Source organism: Clytia hemisphaerica, unplaced genomic scaffold (genome assembly GCF_902728285.1).
Source record: "Clytia hemisphaerica strain Z4C2 unplaced genomic scaffold, Clytia hemisphaerica genome assembly, whole genome shotgun sequence".
NCBI lineage: Eukaryota > Metazoa > Cnidaria > Hydrozoa > Leptothecata > Clytiidae > Clytia > Clytia hemisphaerica.
In genome coordinates, this window is record NW_027104385.1 from 862,533 (window position 1) to 881,606 (window position 19,074).

General features: G+C 34.3%; 3 protein-coding genes across 3 annotated transcripts; all 3 read left to right on the top strand.

Annotated features, from left to right (window-relative positions):
• The first annotated feature begins 610 nt into the window (after nucleotides 1–610).
• Nucleotides 611–5,216, top strand: LOC136819453 (matrilysin-like). Its single transcript, XM_067075676.1, has 5 exons — nucleotides 611–818; nucleotides 1,548–1,812; nucleotides 2,837–3,021; nucleotides 3,926–4,054; nucleotides 4,877–5,216. Exons 1-5 carry the CDS (start codon nucleotides 611–613, stop codon nucleotides 5,038–5,040), a joined length of 951 nt encoding a protein of 316 aa, XP_066931777.1. The 3' UTR covers nucleotides 5,041–5,216.
• A 6,529-nt stretch (nucleotides 5,217–11,745) lies between these two features.
• LOC136819415 (cytochrome P450 6B1-like) lies at nucleotides 11,746–14,806 on the top strand. The gene is made up of 3 exons (XM_067075640.1): nucleotides 11,746–12,731; nucleotides 13,459–13,633; nucleotides 13,999–14,806. The coding sequence occupies exons 1-3, from the start codon at nucleotides 11,931–11,933 to the stop codon at nucleotides 14,583–14,585; spliced, it is 1,563 nt and encodes a 520-aa protein (XP_066931741.1). The 5' UTR covers nucleotides 11,746–11,930; the 3' UTR covers nucleotides 14,586–14,806.
• A 982-nt stretch (nucleotides 14,807–15,788) lies between these two features.
• LOC136819413 (uncharacterized) lies at nucleotides 15,789–18,857 on the top strand. Its single transcript, XM_067075638.1, has 2 exons — nucleotides 15,789–16,248; nucleotides 18,272–18,857. The coding sequence occupies exon 2, from the start codon at nucleotides 18,301–18,303 to the stop codon at nucleotides 18,823–18,825; it is 525 nt and encodes a 174-aa protein (XP_066931739.1). The 5' UTR covers nucleotides 15,789–16,248; nucleotides 18,272–18,300; the 3' UTR covers nucleotides 18,826–18,857.
• The last annotated feature ends 217 nt before the right edge of the window (nucleotides 18,858–19,074 follow it).

The window sequence follows — 19,074 nt, forward strand, 5'->3', positions numbered from 1 at the left end:
AAGTTATGATACAAAGTTGATAAGTGATTGACCCCAAAAAACAGCAAAAAACAGCAGAAAACACCGTTTTTAGACGTCAATCAGCTTATAACTTTGCTTGATATCTTTTGACTGAATGATTATTTTTGAGAAATCTTTTCACAGTGATAATGTTCGATAATCAAGGAGCCACTTCAGTGAAAATGAAAGTCATATCACCTTTCTACAAGATCTTCATTTTTTTCTTCTTTATTTTCATCTTCATTTTTATAATTTTTTTAAAGATTTTTTAATTTCAAATTGTTCCACTCAACGTCTTTCCAATGATACCAAATTTATAAAAATTGAAGAATTCCTTCAAAAGTTATAGGTAAATGAAAAAAGAGTGCACACTTATCGTGAATAGACTTTAAATCAAGTGATCAGGAGTTATAGCCTCAAGTCTGGGACTATTGTAGGACTAACTTTGAACGAATATGTACGTCTTTCGGATTTGAAGGGTTAAGAAATTAAACAAAAATACTCATAAAATAGTGAAAAATAAGAGCATTTAAAGAACATTTCTACTAGGCCTATGACTCAAAAAGTTAAGAAAGCTTCAAAAACTTGGGAAATTCTTATAAAAAGTGTAATGTACGATGACAGTTCCTTACTTAAAATTATTTTGTTAAAATATTATGATTTGTTTAAGAGCTACTTGGAAAGGTATGGATACCACCAAAAACCGTCTGAAAAAAACCTCCTTTTCGAATATTCATCATCAACTATCCCTGAAGAAGAAGAAACGATCAAATCGAGCATCAAGAACTTCCAGAGATTCGTTGGACTCCCTCAAACAGGTAAAATATTTTAGCGATTTCATTTTAGATTCTTCCCAGCTGGTACGCAATGTTGTTTTAACATTCATTGAACATTTAATGAACGTTAGGGACGTCAAATGAATGTTGTCATAACGTTCTGTTCTAATTGGGTATTGTGATTGACTGAAAGATCCTGCCAAACCTAACCTGAAGAGTATTTTCAGAGCCTATCGTTGGCCTCAACTTTTTTAAAGCTTTGATAATAACAGTGAATTAAGAATTTTTCTAATTCAAATAAAAGCTCAATTTCGCTTTAAGAAAGTTAAGCAAGTTTGCCTATACATTTGAACCAAAATTTTAGAAAAGAATTAAATATACACCTAGTCGGAAAGTTCCAATTCTCCTCGCAAAGCCGTTGCGCAACACGTTCAGGTAGACAAATTCAAATACGATAGATTTCAAATAAAAATGGCTGACGACTGACAATCCATAAGTTCTCTGAACAATTAAATGAGAACATTTGCACTGAAATTAAAAATTTCTGAATAATTCGAGAGAGGAACTTAGCTGGTCGTATGTAAAACAACCCTGCAAAAACCATTTCGCGGATAATGTGCGAGTTTGGTTTTGTCTTTTTTTCAAAGTGGCTATACCATAAATTAGTAAACTTTTTGCGATTTTACTGTGTTTAATTATTGTTGAGCGAACTTTTTTTTATTTTCAGTCGTGAGTACGGTACAAGATTAAGACAAATAATTTCCTCTTTAGGCGAATTCGACGATGCAACATTACATCAAATGGAAGCACCAAGATGCGGACGACCAGATTTTCAACCACAAACATTACTTTTCTCGCTTCCCCAAAGATATTATTGGAAAAAATGGGATTTGACTTATCGAGTCGAAAAATATACTTCTGATTTAGCTAAACAAGACATTGACCAGATTTTCAAAGATTCTTTCGAGCAATGGACAAAAGCATCTGATCTTACATTTGAGAAGAGTAATAATTCTATAGTTGATATCATGATGAAGTGAGTATTATATAATCATATATTGAAAATTTTGGTCACTTTCCCGTTTTTCGAAATTTGAAGTTCGGGAGAAAAAGTCACTTTTTGGATATTCGTTGAAATAGAATAATTCAATTTTGGAGTAATTTGTAGAATTCCAGGATATATTCTGAGTCTTATTGAACCATTCTTGAACTTTTGGATCCTCAGTGTTAAGTCTAGCGTTAAAACTCCATCCTTACAACCTAAATTAGAGCACTTCCAAATCGTTTTTGGCTGTAAGATTTAGTGGGAAGTATCCTTTTTCTCAAATATTGATTGTTAATTTTCAGTTCAATCATTGCAGTCTAGGGATTTGAGGGGGTTTAAAAGGGGTTTAAAATAGCAATTTCTAAATTTGTTCTATTTATAGGCCCAGCATTGGGTCTTTCATAATCATGTTTAGCTATCCGAGGTTTATATGACCGTTTTTGAAAAAGCGTTGCTTTGTCAATTAAAGCTATTTTTTGAAGAAACAGCACCGTGGTACGAAATGTAGGCATTACGAGAAAAAATTCGATTATTGCTATGTGGCTATGTGGTTTGGTCTTTATGTGGATTCGGCTTCTTGTTACTATTAAGAAAATACGTCAGCATTTTTTTTGATTTCGAATGATTTTTATGTACATGTTTTTTTTTGACTGTATCAAAATTTCAAATTCAAAAATCCCAAATTTTACAAAAACCTTTATAATTTCGATGCAATTGTCATTCGGGACTAGAAAATTCACAGAACTGGAGTTGATCGTGATACAAAAAGTCCTGCAAGGTCAAATTTATGAATTAGGAGTGCAATATGATTATTTTGGTCATTTTGACTTTAGGTTCATATTTTACTCATTTTGTTGTAATTTCTAAAAATTCTGATTTGAAGCCAATATTTGACATTTCTGAAGTCAAAATACCTTTTCAGGAGTAAAATAGGACAAAAAATGAGTGAAAATAACGATTTTGATACAGTCAATAAAAAACAAGTCCTTAAAACACTCAAAACTTTATTTTTCAGGTTTGCTTCAGGAGACCATGGTGACAATTTCCCTTTCGATGGAATTGGGCGTGTCTTAGCGCACGCCTTTCCTCCACCCAATGGCGGAATTCATTTTGATGACCACGAGAATTTCATTGCATCTGGAAGTCAAGGAGGCATCAACCTCCCTTGGGTAGCTTTGCATGAAATCGGTCATAGTTTAGGTGGGTGGCAAAAAAGTCACAATTTTTTCACATTTATCAAAAATAAAACAAGAGAATGACTTTCATTACATCTTACAAAGCATTCAATTCCAACCTCCCATGATTCATTGCGACATACTTTAATCGTAGAAATTTTAGCGAGACTAATTTTAGCGTTTTAGCGAGTTTTTCCTATTTTCGCTAAAATAAATCTCGCTAAAACACGCCGAATCGCCAGATCGCTAAAATTTATCCATGCGAAATTTCTGGTTATATTGCATTGACAAATTTTTATCAATAAGAAGGGTTTTAGTGCAAAGAAATGCTAGAAAACGAAAGCAATCAATAATGTAATACGAGTATTCGCTAAAGTTAATCCACGCGAAATTTTTTGAAATCGTGATTCGCTAAAATAAATCCAAAAAAAATCAAGATTTTCCTGACTCGCTAATATGCGCTAAAATTAGTCTCGCTAAAATTTCTACGATTAAAGTATTACTCCTATCAATCTTTAAAGAGTAAAGAGACTAGCTTTAAGCTGGCCTTAAACGAAAGGCGTCAAAATATCTAAAGGCGTTACATTGACATCCTCAGAGATAAAAAATTTTGACGTCCTTTTCTGTAATTTAATTACCAGTCTCTTTGAAATCTGACCACACTGCAAAGGGTTTGAGTAAGTAAGTCTGCGACCACAGTCGGAGGCGACCCAAAGGCTTCTCTTTCGATAGCTGTCTACCTGAATGTAGTTTTAATTGCTGAGCATCAAGCAGAGAAGCATCAAGTACCATTTAGGGAATCTTTGGTATGACCCGACCGGGGGTTGAACCCACAACCTTGCGCACCGTAGCCGGATGCTCTACCACTGAACTACAGTCGCAAAGGGTTTAGAGTTGTATCTACTATCAATTCTTCTTTTTTCGCACAGGTCTTCAACACTCGAACGTCAAGTCATCTGTTATGTACCCTTTCTATCCTGGACACAGCCTAGCAAGTACCGTTAACCTTGATCAAGATGACATCACAAATATTCAACAGCTTTATGGTAAAAGACCAGGTAAAGGTTTATGCTTTTTTAATTACCCACCCCTGTCATAGACCCGGTGGAACTGGCCCGCTGCAATGACATTAGGCCAAAATTTCTTCCACAGTGGAAAAATACTTTGCAAGATTCAACCTCACTTAGAAATTGACAAAACCATCCAACTGGATAATTTGACATAGGAACAATAGGCCCCCTGCCCACTTTGGGATTAAGTTTCGTTGACACTGCGAGGCAGGGGTGTAGTTTTAAAGAGGGCACAGCTCTCAGAAGTATCATAGAGCCAGCGCCACCGGGGGGGGGCAGGGGGCATGGCCCGGCCACTCCTTAGACTATATTCATTGGCCTCCCACTTTCAATTTCATTGCGTGGAAAATAGACGTAAAATTTTCACTTTTCAACAATATATTGCTTTGATAAAACCGGTAAGAAAAAAAAACAAACACAACTTTGCAGAAAATCGAAATTTCAGATATTTTACGTCCTATTTTGCCTGCTCAATGTGTGGAGATGTTGTATTTTTTTATAAAAACAAACTTTATAAGAAGGCTTTATGTGTTCTTAGAAAATTGCCCAAGGAATTCGTACAAGAAATTGTACAAAAGCGTGAAAAAAAAACTATTCAAAATAAGAACATTTCAGGAATATTTATAGGATTAAAACCAAAAAGTTACAGACTTCTTGATTCAAAAATTTTAAATGTTCTTATAAAATCGTGTATCATCGGAAAAGTCTTTGGCATGATATTCATGTCTTAACTTAGTGGTGAGGAACCTTAAAACTGACTGAGAATAAATTGTGCTTCCAACCACAATCGGGTTATATTTTCCTTTATAGTATCGACAACCTCAACAACAACTAAAGCCAACGTTATTCAAGACTGTGTTGACAAGTATCCAGACTATTTGTGTGGATCATGGGCTAGAGGTGGTTTTTGCACTCGAAGCCAAAGAGTGGCAAAGTATTGTCCAAAAACATGTAAACAGTATCAATATTGCTGAGTTGGTGTAAAGCGTAATGACCAAGCTGACAAACAACATTCCTTCAACATTCATCTAACGTTATATGGACGTTGTGAACATTAGATTGACGTTCAAACAACGTTGATTGCCAGAGCTGGGGACAATGTATGAAACGAAATAATTCATTGTAAATTGTTTCCACTTCTGAATGAAGGAGAAAAAGTTCCTTCATGGTGGCTCAAAACACCTTGTGTACCAGACAAGGAAAGTATAACCATGCAGTGCCGTAGCTACTGGGGGGCTAGGGGTGCTTAGCTCCCCCCCCCACCAATAGTTTTTTTAAGAGTGATTTTTTTCATAGAATAGTATAGTATTCTACCTATAAATTTAGCCTTTATTCGAACTGTTTTAGTTTTTTGCGTGTGTTTTTAGCCAATTTAGCCCCCCTCGGGCCAAACCATGGCCCTCACGGTGTCACTGAACTTATGCCCCCTCCCTAATATCAAAATGTTTCCTACGGCACTGACCATGTATGAGATCTTGATCTTATTTTTAAAATCATCGTTTAGTTTGATAAAGTAAATCAAAAATTTATGGAATTAAGCCACGTGTAGGACTAATCTCCGAGTCGAATCTGGTTACCCCGCGCATTTACACGCATTCACACAGGTTTAAGCTATGCAAGGGAATCTTCCTGAATGCATTAATATCATTGCTATTACAAATATGTAATGTTTAAAGGTTTTATATAAAAATTCCAATGGGGATAGAAATTCTTTTCCATTTGACTTTTTGGTGCTGAAAACAATAGAATTATCAATTGGGGACGAAGTCATAGATTTTATTTCCAGTGAGGCTAAAATTGTAGGGTACTTTTCTCACCAGGAACGAAATCTTGGCCAAATTTCCAACTGGGTCTGGGACAGATGTCCTTTTCCATCATCTAAAACATATTAACTTAATCAATTAAAAAGAAATGTATTGTGGATTATGGAAATGGGTATGTATGAAAATTTTTTTTTCAGCCAAGAACCCGGGGGGGCTCGTATGGTCTGGCTCTTAAATGTATGTTTTCGGGACCCTCGAAATGCATTAGAAGGGTGTACTTTTGATAAAGCGCACTACAAGGGCCTTCTTTTAGTTGGATACACTGTAAGGTTAAAATCTGATGCATCTTTATAGTTCTGACTCGCACCTATTTTGATTTTCAGGTGGCTTCAGCAAAATAAAATATGAAATCAAACTAACTACATTGTAAGGGTCAGACACATTCGGTAAAATACACTGTAAGGGTACCTTTTCACTTCTGAAAGGCTGAACTGTGAGGTTCGATTTTGAAAACCATTTTTTTGGCGGCACATACCGTTGTTTAGAAATCGAGTGCTCCCTCCCTGAGCCAAGAAAGATACCTTAAAGAAAAATTGATGATGTCAGCAAATCTTATATTTGGAATAACCTGAGTCTCCTTTATGCTAGAAAAATTGAATTAAATTCTCCATTTTTTAGCTTCATTTTCATCTCTGTTTTTTTTTATTTTACGAAAGTTTCCAATATTTTATATTATCTACCTCAACGATTTCTTACTTTTGTAAGAAAATCCAAAATTTTTGAAGGCTTGGGATGTTCTTTACTTTTTGAGTTTTAAGCCTAAAACTCTTCTTAAAATGTTCTTATTTTGACCATTTTGTGAATATTTTTGACCATTTTCCTAAGAAATAGGGTGTTTTTGACGAGTCCACAAAGCCTTAAAATGTTCTTAACTTGTTCTAAACATTTTGACCAGCAAAGCTTTATGTTCTTATATATAGTTTGTTGTTATAAAAAAACATGTACCATCAGTAGCTAAGGGAATATACACTCCGTGTCACAGACCCGCTGGGCACCCCCACCCGCTGAAAAAAAAGTCCAAAATTTTGTCCCCGGGGAAAAAAACAGGCTAAATTTGCCTCCGGGAATCCCCACTGAAAACTTTCAATTCTTCTAATATCCCCACTAAGTAGCTCTTCAAAATTTTTATTTCCCCACCGGTCCCCACTGAAACTTGAAGATTTTGAGAAAACCCCGCTACCCGCCTATGCTAAAAAACATCAACAGAATTTATACAAAACTTTAGTTTGAAAACTTATGTTAAAAAACTGCTAACTGCTATTTTATCTTTGATTAACTCTTAACTGATAATCTTTATCTTTAAGACTGACTGTTCATTGTCAAGCAACTTCATCCAGCCAGCCAATTTTTTTTAACATCCAATTTAGATTGTCTACCATATTTGTTTTGATTTTGAAATACCTTTGAATATATATTTTGCACGCTCGCAAGCTAAGCGAAACAAACTGATAGATTTCTTTACCTAAGTAGTACGCGCTCAGCTAGGCTAGAAAATCTCGATTTTTTGTTATGAACAGGCCTGTCTAGAATGTGAGACACAGGAAAAACTGTTTACAGTGGTTTTAAACCTTTGTGCTCTTCATGCAGTTTTATGGAGTTTTGATGATTAAAATGGGTTGAAAATAGACTGTTGACCCTGAGAATACTTTAATGGATTTTTATCAGTGTCAGTTTGATGTTTTGTAAACTGTTGTGATTATGATGAAAAGGAAGACAGAGAGAAAACAAACTTGGAAGATAAAACTTTGCAAGAAGCTGAGTCCTGAGAGGGACATGTTTGTCTGGATTTATTTCTACCTCAAGAAAAAAGAACAGTCATAAGACGAAATTTATACAAGGGAGAGAATGGATATTGTCATTGTAGAAACTCAAAAATTATGGGAATGATTTGCTTTGAATCTTGTTGTGAGGAATTTTTGGAGGATTTTATTTTGTCCATCATGATACAGCATGACCCATGGCCTGCAAAATACAACAGCAGCAGAAGCTTATGATAGGGCTATCTAGTGACCAACAAAGACAAAATTGTTGAATTGATTGCATATGATACTGAACCTGTCAAATAGTTCCGATATCAAAGAGATTGTAGACAGACTTCTCAAGACCATGAATGTGATTTTTGTTATCAAAATTATGAATCGGTCAATGATATTGATAATTTGACGTGCTTCTTTCCAAACTCAGAGCTCAAACATCAAACGACATTCCTTGAACTAACTTGGGAATATGTTTTAAATTCATTTTTAATGGATTATATTCTTGTTCCGCTATCATCACGGCGATCTTTGATTGGATTAATCGGATTCAAATTTTCTTTTTTTAGCGAGATTTTAGGAAATTAACTGAGAAGAAATGCTTTCTTTTTCTTTTATCCTTTAGAGGACAAATATAAGTACATTCTGTGAAAATTTCAAGTCTGTAGCACTTTCCTATCCGGAATGATCTTGATTCCGATTTAGAGGGATCTCAACCGGGATGAGGACGGGATAGAGGGATCTCTCGAAAACGAAAGTGCCCAACAGTTTGATGTATCAAAAAACTTATTTCCCTACTTTTAAATTGGGAGAGACTTTATATACCAAATTTCATCTCCTTATGAGCACTAATTAAGGAGATACAAGGGATATTAGCCAAAATAATCCCGATTTAACAAAAGTTCCAATGAAAGATCACTGTACATCCTGACATGCATATACATAAAGTAAAGAAACCCAAGCTATGATTTAAAATAAGTACCAAGAATTCATTTGCTTGACTGAGAAATGTTTTTCATTTTTTTTGGAATTATTGTGAATTATTTTATGTTTTGGCTGGTGTCTCTTGGAATTTTAATGAAAGTGACATAAGGAGAAATGAATGTAGAGGCATTATATTACTGTTTTTCTAGTTTTTACATTTTATTTCATATTTAATTTTGTTGAAAAATGTCCATAAGCTTCATTACCCGGGGGGGGGGTACTACCCTTGTCGATCGACGGGGGTGCTCCGCTGAGGTTCGAAAAATGGACCCTACGTGGGACTTGAAATTTGCGAAAAAAGTGACCCTGAATGGGACTGAAATTCCAATTTTTTCTCAAATTTTCTACTTTTTCCCTAAATTTTCCAAAAATAGGCACCCTACGAGGGACTGATTTTTCTATTTTGGTGTTTTTGCGACCCTACCTGGGACTCGTGGAGGTTAAAAAAGGTACCCTGACCAGCGGAGCATCCCCGTAGCCCATCTTGCCCTAGTACCCCCCGGGCTTCATTAAAGCTTGATAATAGATTTTTATTTTTCAAAACAAATGAACAACTTTGACTCAAAAAAGCTTCAACATAACTTTTTTTTTCTCTCACAGAGGTTTTGATACCGGGTGCGCCACAAAAAAGTTTCTCTCTTTGAAACTAATTTTCTCGAAATCTAAAGATTTTAAAAGAACCATTCTTATTTCATTGGAAAGAAGAAAGATAAACTTAAATTTTGATGGGTCATTTATTAAATTTGATTCATTAGATCAAAAGTTATGTCCAATTGAATAAAAATGTTACTTTCAGAAAGTGCTCGAAAACGTTAAAAATCGACCTATCAAATTTTTACTTTAAATTTGGCAATCGCAATAGCCTTTGCATGATTAAGAGCATTTTTTATTAACTAAACACATAAATTTTGAAAAGTTTCCGAAATTTTCCTCAGATTTTTGGTTCTAGACTGGATTAAGTCTATGTAAGGCTGAATCTACCTCGAAACACATATTTGATGTATTTTTCTGAATTGTACCAGATTTTTTGGCCTTTTTCGACGAATTTTCTTCCTTTCATTGAAATTCAACCTTCCTTTAAATAACAAAAGGTCATTTAAACAGCTAATTATTATTTCTAATGACTGAAACAAAAATACTGTAATTATGCTTCTGAATAATTTGATAGGTCGATTTTTAACATTTTTGAGCACTTTCCAAAAGTAACTTTCTTATTCAATTGAGCATAACTTTTGATCTAATGAATCGAATTCAATAAATGACCCATCAAAATTTAAGTTTACTTTTCTTCTTTCCAATAAAATAGGAATGGTTCTTTTAAAATTTTTAGATTTCGAGAAAATTACTTTTAAAGAGAGAAACTTTTTTGTGGCGCACCCGGTATAATAGATTATACACAAAATTTCTAACAATTTTCTTGTTCATCTCTTTTGTATATTTTTATGGCTCTCTCCCTTTGTGAGGCTTGTGATATTTTCATGTTTTTTAATAGAAAATGTGTACATTATTATTGTTGAGATACCTATTTATTCAAAAAGTGAATAAATTTTCAACGAAATTGTGAGATCTTTTCTTTTTCTATCATAACTTTTTTAGCTATAGGTTAGCTTTAGGTTTTTAATTTCATAAGCAACGCAGTGCTAAAGGGCTCAGGCCTCAAAATGGCCTAAAAGAAACTTGGCTTAGGAACTCTAGACCTGAGTATGAAAAATTTTTAAACTACTGGGAAACCCATTATTTTCCTTTTCCACTCTGAAAAGACCCTGAAATCTTGCTATATTACGACCAAAAAACTGCTTTTTTACTGTCAAAAATTTGAAATTTGAGGCCATATTTAGCCAATCTAGAGGGTCCTATTTTCAAAAATTTTCTGGCCCCTCGGCCCCAACCATGGTGACGCCTCCTTAGACACTTATGTAGCCATTACGTCATAATACCAGAGATACACCACTCTTTTTAAATCCGAAACCCCCCTGTAAACGTAATCAAATACAATCGATTCCGAAAAAAGTGGGGTAATATTAAATTGAGAGTCGATTGCTCGATCTTGTACCATTGAGCTAGGCTGCTCATTAGGATCATGGTATACAAAATTCATGTCCGATATCACGAGGACGTTGATCTCATCAAATATATATGGCAACTGTCCTAGGAAAGTAGCCACTCCAATACAGCTTGTCTATTTCTTGTTATAGCTGTCATGTTAGCAAATAGTAGCTATTCTGCCCGTTCAAGGTACTTCAAGATGAAAGGTCTATGTTTGGAAATTTTGGCCAAATGAACTTAGGGAGGAAATGATATATAAGTAATTCAACTTAACGAGCCTCATTGACCCAATCAAGACTGGGTGGGAGGAAAGAAAAATGTTATTATGCATTATGCATATCCATATAATTACATAAAGATTGAAATAAAATTGCTTGCTTATCACACTTTCTGTACTGTTTCAACAAACTTGGAAAAAAAAGAAAATTTCGAAATCCCCACTGAAATTTTTATTCTGATTCTGTGTCCCCACTGGTATTTTCTGTCTTTGAAAGATCCCCACTGGATTTCCAAAGAAATTTTTTTATTCCCGGTGTAATTTTAAAAGCCACCGGGTCACTGAGACAGGGGTGTGAATATAGAAATACAAAGTGCTTATAAACTTTTAAGATTGACTTTAAAACATTTTCGCTAGAGTATCAATTTATGATAATCATGACATAATATTTTCTACAAAAATACCCCGGTTTTAGCCAGTAGTGGCAAATTTAAACTAGACAAAAGTTTAAAATTGTCACTCTTGCTGAAACCGAGGTCTTTCCGTAGAAAACATTACGTCAGGAATATCATGATCACTGTAGATTACTAATCAAATATCTTTCAAAGATTACGTAGTTCGATTGCTCTTTTTTACTTTACTCTCTTAATTCATTACTCTCTTTGCTTTTTTTTATCCTTACAGTGTAGTTTGATTTCATATCTTATTTTGACGTAATGATGACATAATGAAATTCGATATGACAGTTGGAATAAAATACAACGAAGGAGAGGGAAATCTCCATCTCAGCGATAATAAATAATGATGACTATAGCATAAACATTACAAAATAAAAAGGAGCAATCCGACAGACTTTGCAGAAAACATAACACCAAACAATTGAACGTGAAAGATTTCTCATAAAGTTTTTAATGATTTGTTAACATTTTATTAGTGGGTAGAAAGAAGTTTATTCCACAGAGAGTTTATAGATATATTTCGACCTGTAAAAAAGGTGAAATAAAAAATCCAGCAACAGTTTTCAAAGACTGAGTATCAAGATGTGGTTACAGATTGCTTTAGCTGCTATCATTGTCTCGTTCACTGCATTCTATTTGTACATGAAACATAGATTGTCTTACTGGAAACGCCGGGGAATACCGGAAGATAAAGGACATTTCCCCTTCGGTAGCAAACATGCTTGGGATTTTGTGCAAGGGAAAATGTCATTCACTCAAATGACAAATTTTGCATACGAAACACACCCTGGTGAAAAGGTCGTTGGAACTTATGATATGTTTGGAAGCCCTGGTCTGGTTATTCGTGATCCTGACATTGCTAAATTAATCTTGGTCAAGGATTTTGATAATTTCATGGAACGTAAACCAGTTCATTATAACATGTATGATTCTAACACTAAAAATAACCGATATTTCCCATACATGTTGACAGAGCTTCGTGGCCAGAAATGGAAGAATGTAAGATCGTCATTAACACCTGTTTTCACTAGCGGCAAACTGAAGAATATGATTCCACTCATACATAAAGTTGCTGATAACTGTGAAACATACTTAGACAAGAATATTGGTGTTGAATTTGAGGCGAAGGAGTTGTTAAAAGGGTACGCTTTGGATGTAATCATTTCAACCGGATTTGGTTACGAGAATGACACTTTGAATAATCCAGAAAATATCTTCAAAAAGCATGCTGATGTGTTGATTGGTAAGACTTTCAGTTGGAAATTGATAGCTGCAATTCTTCTGTTCATGATCTGCCCAAGGCTTCTCCGGTGGTTGGATTGGGCCATGTTTGATAAAAACACGGTCGATTTCTTTGCAGCACTCATTGTTAAAACTATCAAGGTAAGATTTTTCTTAGGCGTGGCGCTTACTTTTAACAGTCGGTACATAGGTGTAGATACCTTGCAAAATTTATGAACGAGAGCGGTTTTTACGACACTGTAAATATTGTCTTTGTTTTATCAAAAGATAATGAATATGTCATAAACGTCTGCATTCCCTCATAAATTTTGCAGGGTATCTCGCTACGCCTATGTCAGTCTATCTTAATTGCACTTATTTATGTATTTGACTCTAAATTTGGAAGTGAGATTTTTAGATTCTGAATTTCTACACCAATTTTGATCTCGAGGAGGTAAACAAACCAGTCTTTGTCTTTATTTCACGGAAGGTATTTTCAAAGCTTTTTTCACGTTCTAATTGAACAAAGTCTTTATTTTGGCTATTCATGTTATTTTACCTACCTGAAAACTTCTTTTTACAATCAAGGATCAATCAAAATAAAAAGCTAGAAACTGAAAATCTGCTTTATATGGCATTTTGATACCTTAAACGCTTTTTTTTATAAGAAAATCTACAGTTTTTCAAGCTAGAGACAATTTAGAGTCCGCAAAACCTTAACATGTCCCTAACTTATTCTTAATATTTCGAATATCGAAGCCAAATGTTTCTCATAAAAAAACGGTTAAAAGTTATGCAAAGAGGTATACGTCAAAAAGACATCACCTTCACTTAGACTATCAGAAAGGGCTGCCAGCTTCAAATGAAATTACTTTGAATTCTCTTTCAGGAGCGCAAAGAGAGTGGACAGAGAAGAAACGATTTAATAGATGTCTGTGTTGATATTTTGGAGAAGGAACGAAAAGAGAATGAGAAAAGTGTAGAAGATAAAGAAGAGGCGAAAAGAAGAAATGATGAAATGGAAAAAATAATCATCGCTAATTCATTGATCATGTTTCTTGCAGGTGAACAGCGAAATGTTTTATTTATTTAAGGCTGCAATAAGTTTTCAAAATTGGTTGTAGGAGATTAATTTACACTCCCCTGTGTCACAAACTCGCTGGAAAATTTGGCGAAAATAATTTTGTTTTCCGCTGGGAAAATACCCTAGACTTTCAGCCCCACTGGAATATTGACGTTTGATTTCATCCCCTTTCGAGAATCAATGCTTCAAAAAAATTGTACTCCACTGGATATTTTAACCTTGGATCAATATATTATCTCTCCCCAAAAAAGTTTCACCGGGGCTCTGGGATAGGGATGTCTTTGTATAGCTCAATTAATTCTTTTGGTTACCATTTACAAATAATTTCATCATTTCATTCAATAGGATTTGATACAGTCTCAAACGCTTCATCACTGATGATGTATTTCTTGGCAAAGCATCAAGATTGCCAAGAAAGACTCTACCAAGAAATTCAAGAAGCTATCGAATCCACCGGATCTACAAACTTCGATTACGCTACCATTATGAATATGCCTTATATGGAAAAATTCTTCCAAGAAACCTTCAGAGTGTATCCTTTTACGCATTTAGAAAGGTGCTCCAAGGAAGAATATAAGATCCCTGACACAGATATTGTGATCCCAAAAGGTATTTTTGTTCGATATGCTGCAACCGCTGTTTTCAAAGATGAAAAATATTACCCCAATCCTGAAGTGTTCGATCCTGAGAATTACAGTGCTGAAAAGAAAGTTGACAGACACCCGTTTGTCACTGGTGCCTTTGGACATGGACCGAGGAATTGTATTGCTCAGCGATTCGCGACAATGGAAGTCAAAATTGTGATTGCACGGTTGTTGAGCAAATATAAGATTGTACCATGCTCGAAAACTGTGGATGAACTGATTCCAGATCCAAGGTCAAGAAGTGGGCAACCGAAAGGGGATATTTGGGTTACTGTTGAGAAAAGGTGAACAAAACAGTTGAAAGATTTCATGAAAACCATTGAGTATCAGTCAATATGAGCCTCATACAAACAGATATACTTATTACAACTTTTTTTTATTATAAAACCAGACAATTTTTTAAAATATAAATTTCTAACAAAATTTTAAAAAATTTTTTGTTTGTATAAAAATGCCTTGAATGATACATGACAGATTTTACTTAATATATAAACATTTTTTGTTATAAAGTATTAATAAGTTCTAGTTTTAGCTGATTGACCCCTAGAACCGTCTAGCATTAAAATAATTCTATATTTTTGCCTGTCATGTTACTAACTAAAAATGGTAGCAAAGCTGTGGTTAGTCATGGGGGTTTTTTGACATTGGAAGACATTTTTCTGTTTACAGCTTTAGAAAAATTTTGCTAAGATTTTGCTAAGAGCGACGTTAGCCTGGGTATCCAGACTCAAATTTCAGAAAAAAAAACTCTTACCTCAACATACAAAGTTTCTAAAATTTTAGAGTCTGGTGCAACTAAAAAAGTCTGATACAGTTTTGAATGACACAGTCTGTGAGTAAACCCTTGTTGACAGAATCTCAAAACTTTGCAAACCCAGGCAGACACACATAATTACTTACCATAAAACCTCTTTTACAAACTCAATAAACTTTCAAAACCATTTTAAAGTACATCAAAGCATCAGCCACATTCATAAAGGTTCCTTTCCAGCGGCCATTTTGTTTAGAAATGAACTTGTGTTTTCTTTTTCATTTGTTTATTCTTTTTTGCAAGGTCAGCTTTTTCCATAAATTATGCGCGCGCATCGAAAAATATCAAAACCCCGCGAAAATTCTGCTCAGTGACTGGGCGCGTACTGACCAATTAGAGACACTCGCATATGCAGGGACAGATATCCCTGCCAGACGAGTTACTTCGACCAGACCGTAAACCTGAGATAAGATTATAAAAACTAGACGGTGAAATAGTTTACGGTCTGGATATCCAGGCTAAGAGCGACGTATGATAAATTTAATTGGAAAATACTAAAATCAATCCCCAATGAATTTTATGAGTTTTAAAACACCCCTGTCTCACAGCTCCTGTGAATTTTTTTCTCGCAGTGGGATAAGAATTTCTATCGTATTCTCAATTGAATATTGTTCTAAGCTCAAAATTTCTAGTAAGGATGGTTTTGGGAGAGAAATATTTTTTATTTAATTTTGAATGGGAGTGGAATCAAAGTCAATTTTCCAGTGGGGCTGAAATTGTTGGGTATTTTCCCCACTGGGACGAAATTTTGATCAGATTTTCCAGTTGGTAGGGGGGTCTGTGACATAGGGGTATTGTAAAGATAGAGTATCATATGGGATCTATTAATGAAGGGGTTTTATATTATTATGTTGATATAATAATTTTCACTAAGTCACTGTGACAGGAGTAAGATATCAATTTTTTATCTTCGAAAAATTCTTCGAAAAAAGAAACAAAACAAACTATGCAGCAAACATAAAATTATAATTCGAATCTTTTCAAACGTTAAAACAAGAATTTTCTAATTTAATTGTTTATTAGCTAGTGCTCAAAATGAGCTTTGTATAATTTGCCCCAGCATGAATTACAAATATTTTTAAAAATTTGATATTTTGCATGAAATATAATTTACAAACTTATCAACAAAGATCAAAAGTGGTAAGTCACTTATCCTCAATTAGAATTATAAACGTTTTTTTTTTTGCGAAAAGCCTTCGAATGTTCTTAATATTTTGTGTTTTAAGCCTAAAAATGTTTTTTATTTGTTTTTAATGTCTTGGTCGACAAAGCATTATGTTTTTATATAGTTTGTTTAAAAAAAAACATGTACAGTATGTGGCCCCCAAAACGGCGGTCAAATTTGAAATTTCTCTCAAATCTAGAGGAAAAGAGATTTTACAAAAATTTTTGCTGCATGAAAACCTTTAACATCTCTACTTTATTTCCTGGCAGTTCTTTTTCAAAATTTTCAATTTCAACAATATTTTTCAATCGCTTAAAGATAGGTAGCTTTTTTCTAATGGCCCCCAAAACGGAGGTTTGAAATTTTAGCGATTTCTCGAGATATCTTTAAGATATGAATACAAAATTTTGACCATACTTTTGAAATATGATTTAGAGGGTTTTGGGCATAAATTTATTTGATAAAATTTTTACAGTATACCCCTGGTTGTCAAAATGCAGGTTTGTGGCCCCCAAAACGGAGGTGTAGTTAAAATCAAATTATTAAGCCCAGTGGTGATAGGGGGAAAAACTATGAACATATTTGTGTTTTCCCTTAAATTTACGACTCGATGGATGTAAAATTTATGATTTTTATGAAATATTTCAAGATTTTCGATATTGCAAAGTCCAAACTGAAAATTCGGAAATTTTCAAAATGACAATTTTGATTTAACAACGTCTTAATCAAGTTTTTGAAAACAAATCTCTTTTGAAAATAGTTCCATTCATGTATGGAATAAGCTGTGAAAATTTTAGAAAAAAAGCTTAACTGAAACTGAAAATATTAAGCTATAAAGGTATTTTTCTCCTATATTTTGCAAAAAAAATGACAGAATTTACCGTTTTTGCAAATTTTATATATAATGTTAATTTTTTTTTATAAACTATTAACTCAAGGTGATAGGAATAGAATTCTAAGATTTTTTGCTTTTTCTCATATTTAGAATTTTCGGTTTTGTCAATGCTGATTCTAGGGCTCCAAAATACTGGTTGACCTTCAAGATGCTATATCTTTTACCCATCCTCTAAAGTCACAGATGTATTTGCATTTTCTGAACGGCATTAGGTGTTGAAAGTTTCCTATACCCCGTTTTCATAACTTATTTTCAATATCCAAGGAGCTAGAGTGAGTTTTATGCAATTTTTATCTAATTTTGGTGTTAAAATATTTCCTTTAGACGCAAATATGGTATTTTGAATCCGTCTCAAACCAGCAAAAACATGCTCATTTTAAAGTATAACCATCATTCTTTCAAAATAAACAAAAATCGTTCAATTCTGATAAATCTACAAGTCAGAATCTTCATTTTAATGAAAACCTCCGTTTTGGGGGCCGTCTCCATTTTGGGGGCCATATACTGTAAGTCATGATAAAGAATTAAAACACTCTTCTTTGCTACCATATAGAAACCATGTTACTGTGATCACTCTCATATAATCGGGAACGGTTTCCACATGATCGAAAGAAAGAATGAACACTTAAAAACTATAGAACTATAGTGCTGAGCATTGGATACTTTATCGGCTAAAACTTAATTTTGGCTTGGTTACTAAAATTTGAGCCGACTAAAAATTTAGAAATAGCGAAAACTTAGTTATTAATCAGCCCTTAGTGAGTGAATTTTGACGAGGTAACTAAAATTAAGGCCGACTAAGTTTTGGCCGATAAAGTACAAGTTTTTAATAATAACAAACTATATAAGAACATATGGCCTTGTTGGTCAAACTATTAAGAAATTGCTAAGATCAGCTCTATGGGCTTTAAAACAAGACAATTTTTAGGAAATTGTACAAAATTACTCACAAAATGGTAAAATTTCAAAAACATTTTTAGGCTTAAAACTCAAAAAATAAGAACATCCGAAGGCTTCAAAGATTTTGGATGTTTTAAAAAAAGGGGTCAATGTCACAAAATCCCGTATTCTCGTAAAACATGTTTTGATGCTTTCCTTTTTAGAGCAACCTTATCATAATCCTAGTATCACCATGCACCTGTTATTGTTATGCGCATGTCTGGTAATTGCGAATTGCAGATTCATTCCACACAATGCTGTTCCAAAGACCGGAATGAAACGCCAGCCGCTAAACCATATGCTACCGAATGGTCAAAAAGTAGCCTCGACTGAACCAAAGACAGAGGAAGAGAAGGTCAAAGAGTTGAAAGATAAGCTAGTTCAAGAGAAATTAGCGGACCTAGCGAAAGCACAGGCGGAACAGAAAGAAGCTGCCGCAGCTGTCACTAACGAAGATCAAAAAAAGAAGCAAGAGAGTGATGAGGAAAAATATGTCAAAATGGAAATGGGTTACCACGTACCAGGTACCATTGTTCATCAAGGTACTTTTGAAGTTGACCCTAACACCATGCCCGGTTTTGGTGGAGCTATGCCCGCTTATGGAGGTGGATACCCCTATGCTGGAGCATACCCTCAGCAAGGTATGGGATACAATACCGGATACCCTGGGTACGGTAGTTATGGTATGTCTCAACCATATGGTAATCATTTTGGTTAAATTTTGTTGAGCTCACATTTTTATATAAGAACATGCAGAAAATGTTGAGCCTTCTAAAGGTTTTGAATTCTAACCCTAATGGATAGTCTTAACATGTTCCCATTTTCAGTTTTTTGTGAGTAATTTCGTCCATTTGTCTAAGAAATCGGGAGTCTGCCAAACCTTACTTGTTCTTTTTGATTTTTTTGCCAAAGCCTTTCGATCTAATATAGCTTTGTTCTTATAAAAATTGCGTGATAGGCATACTTT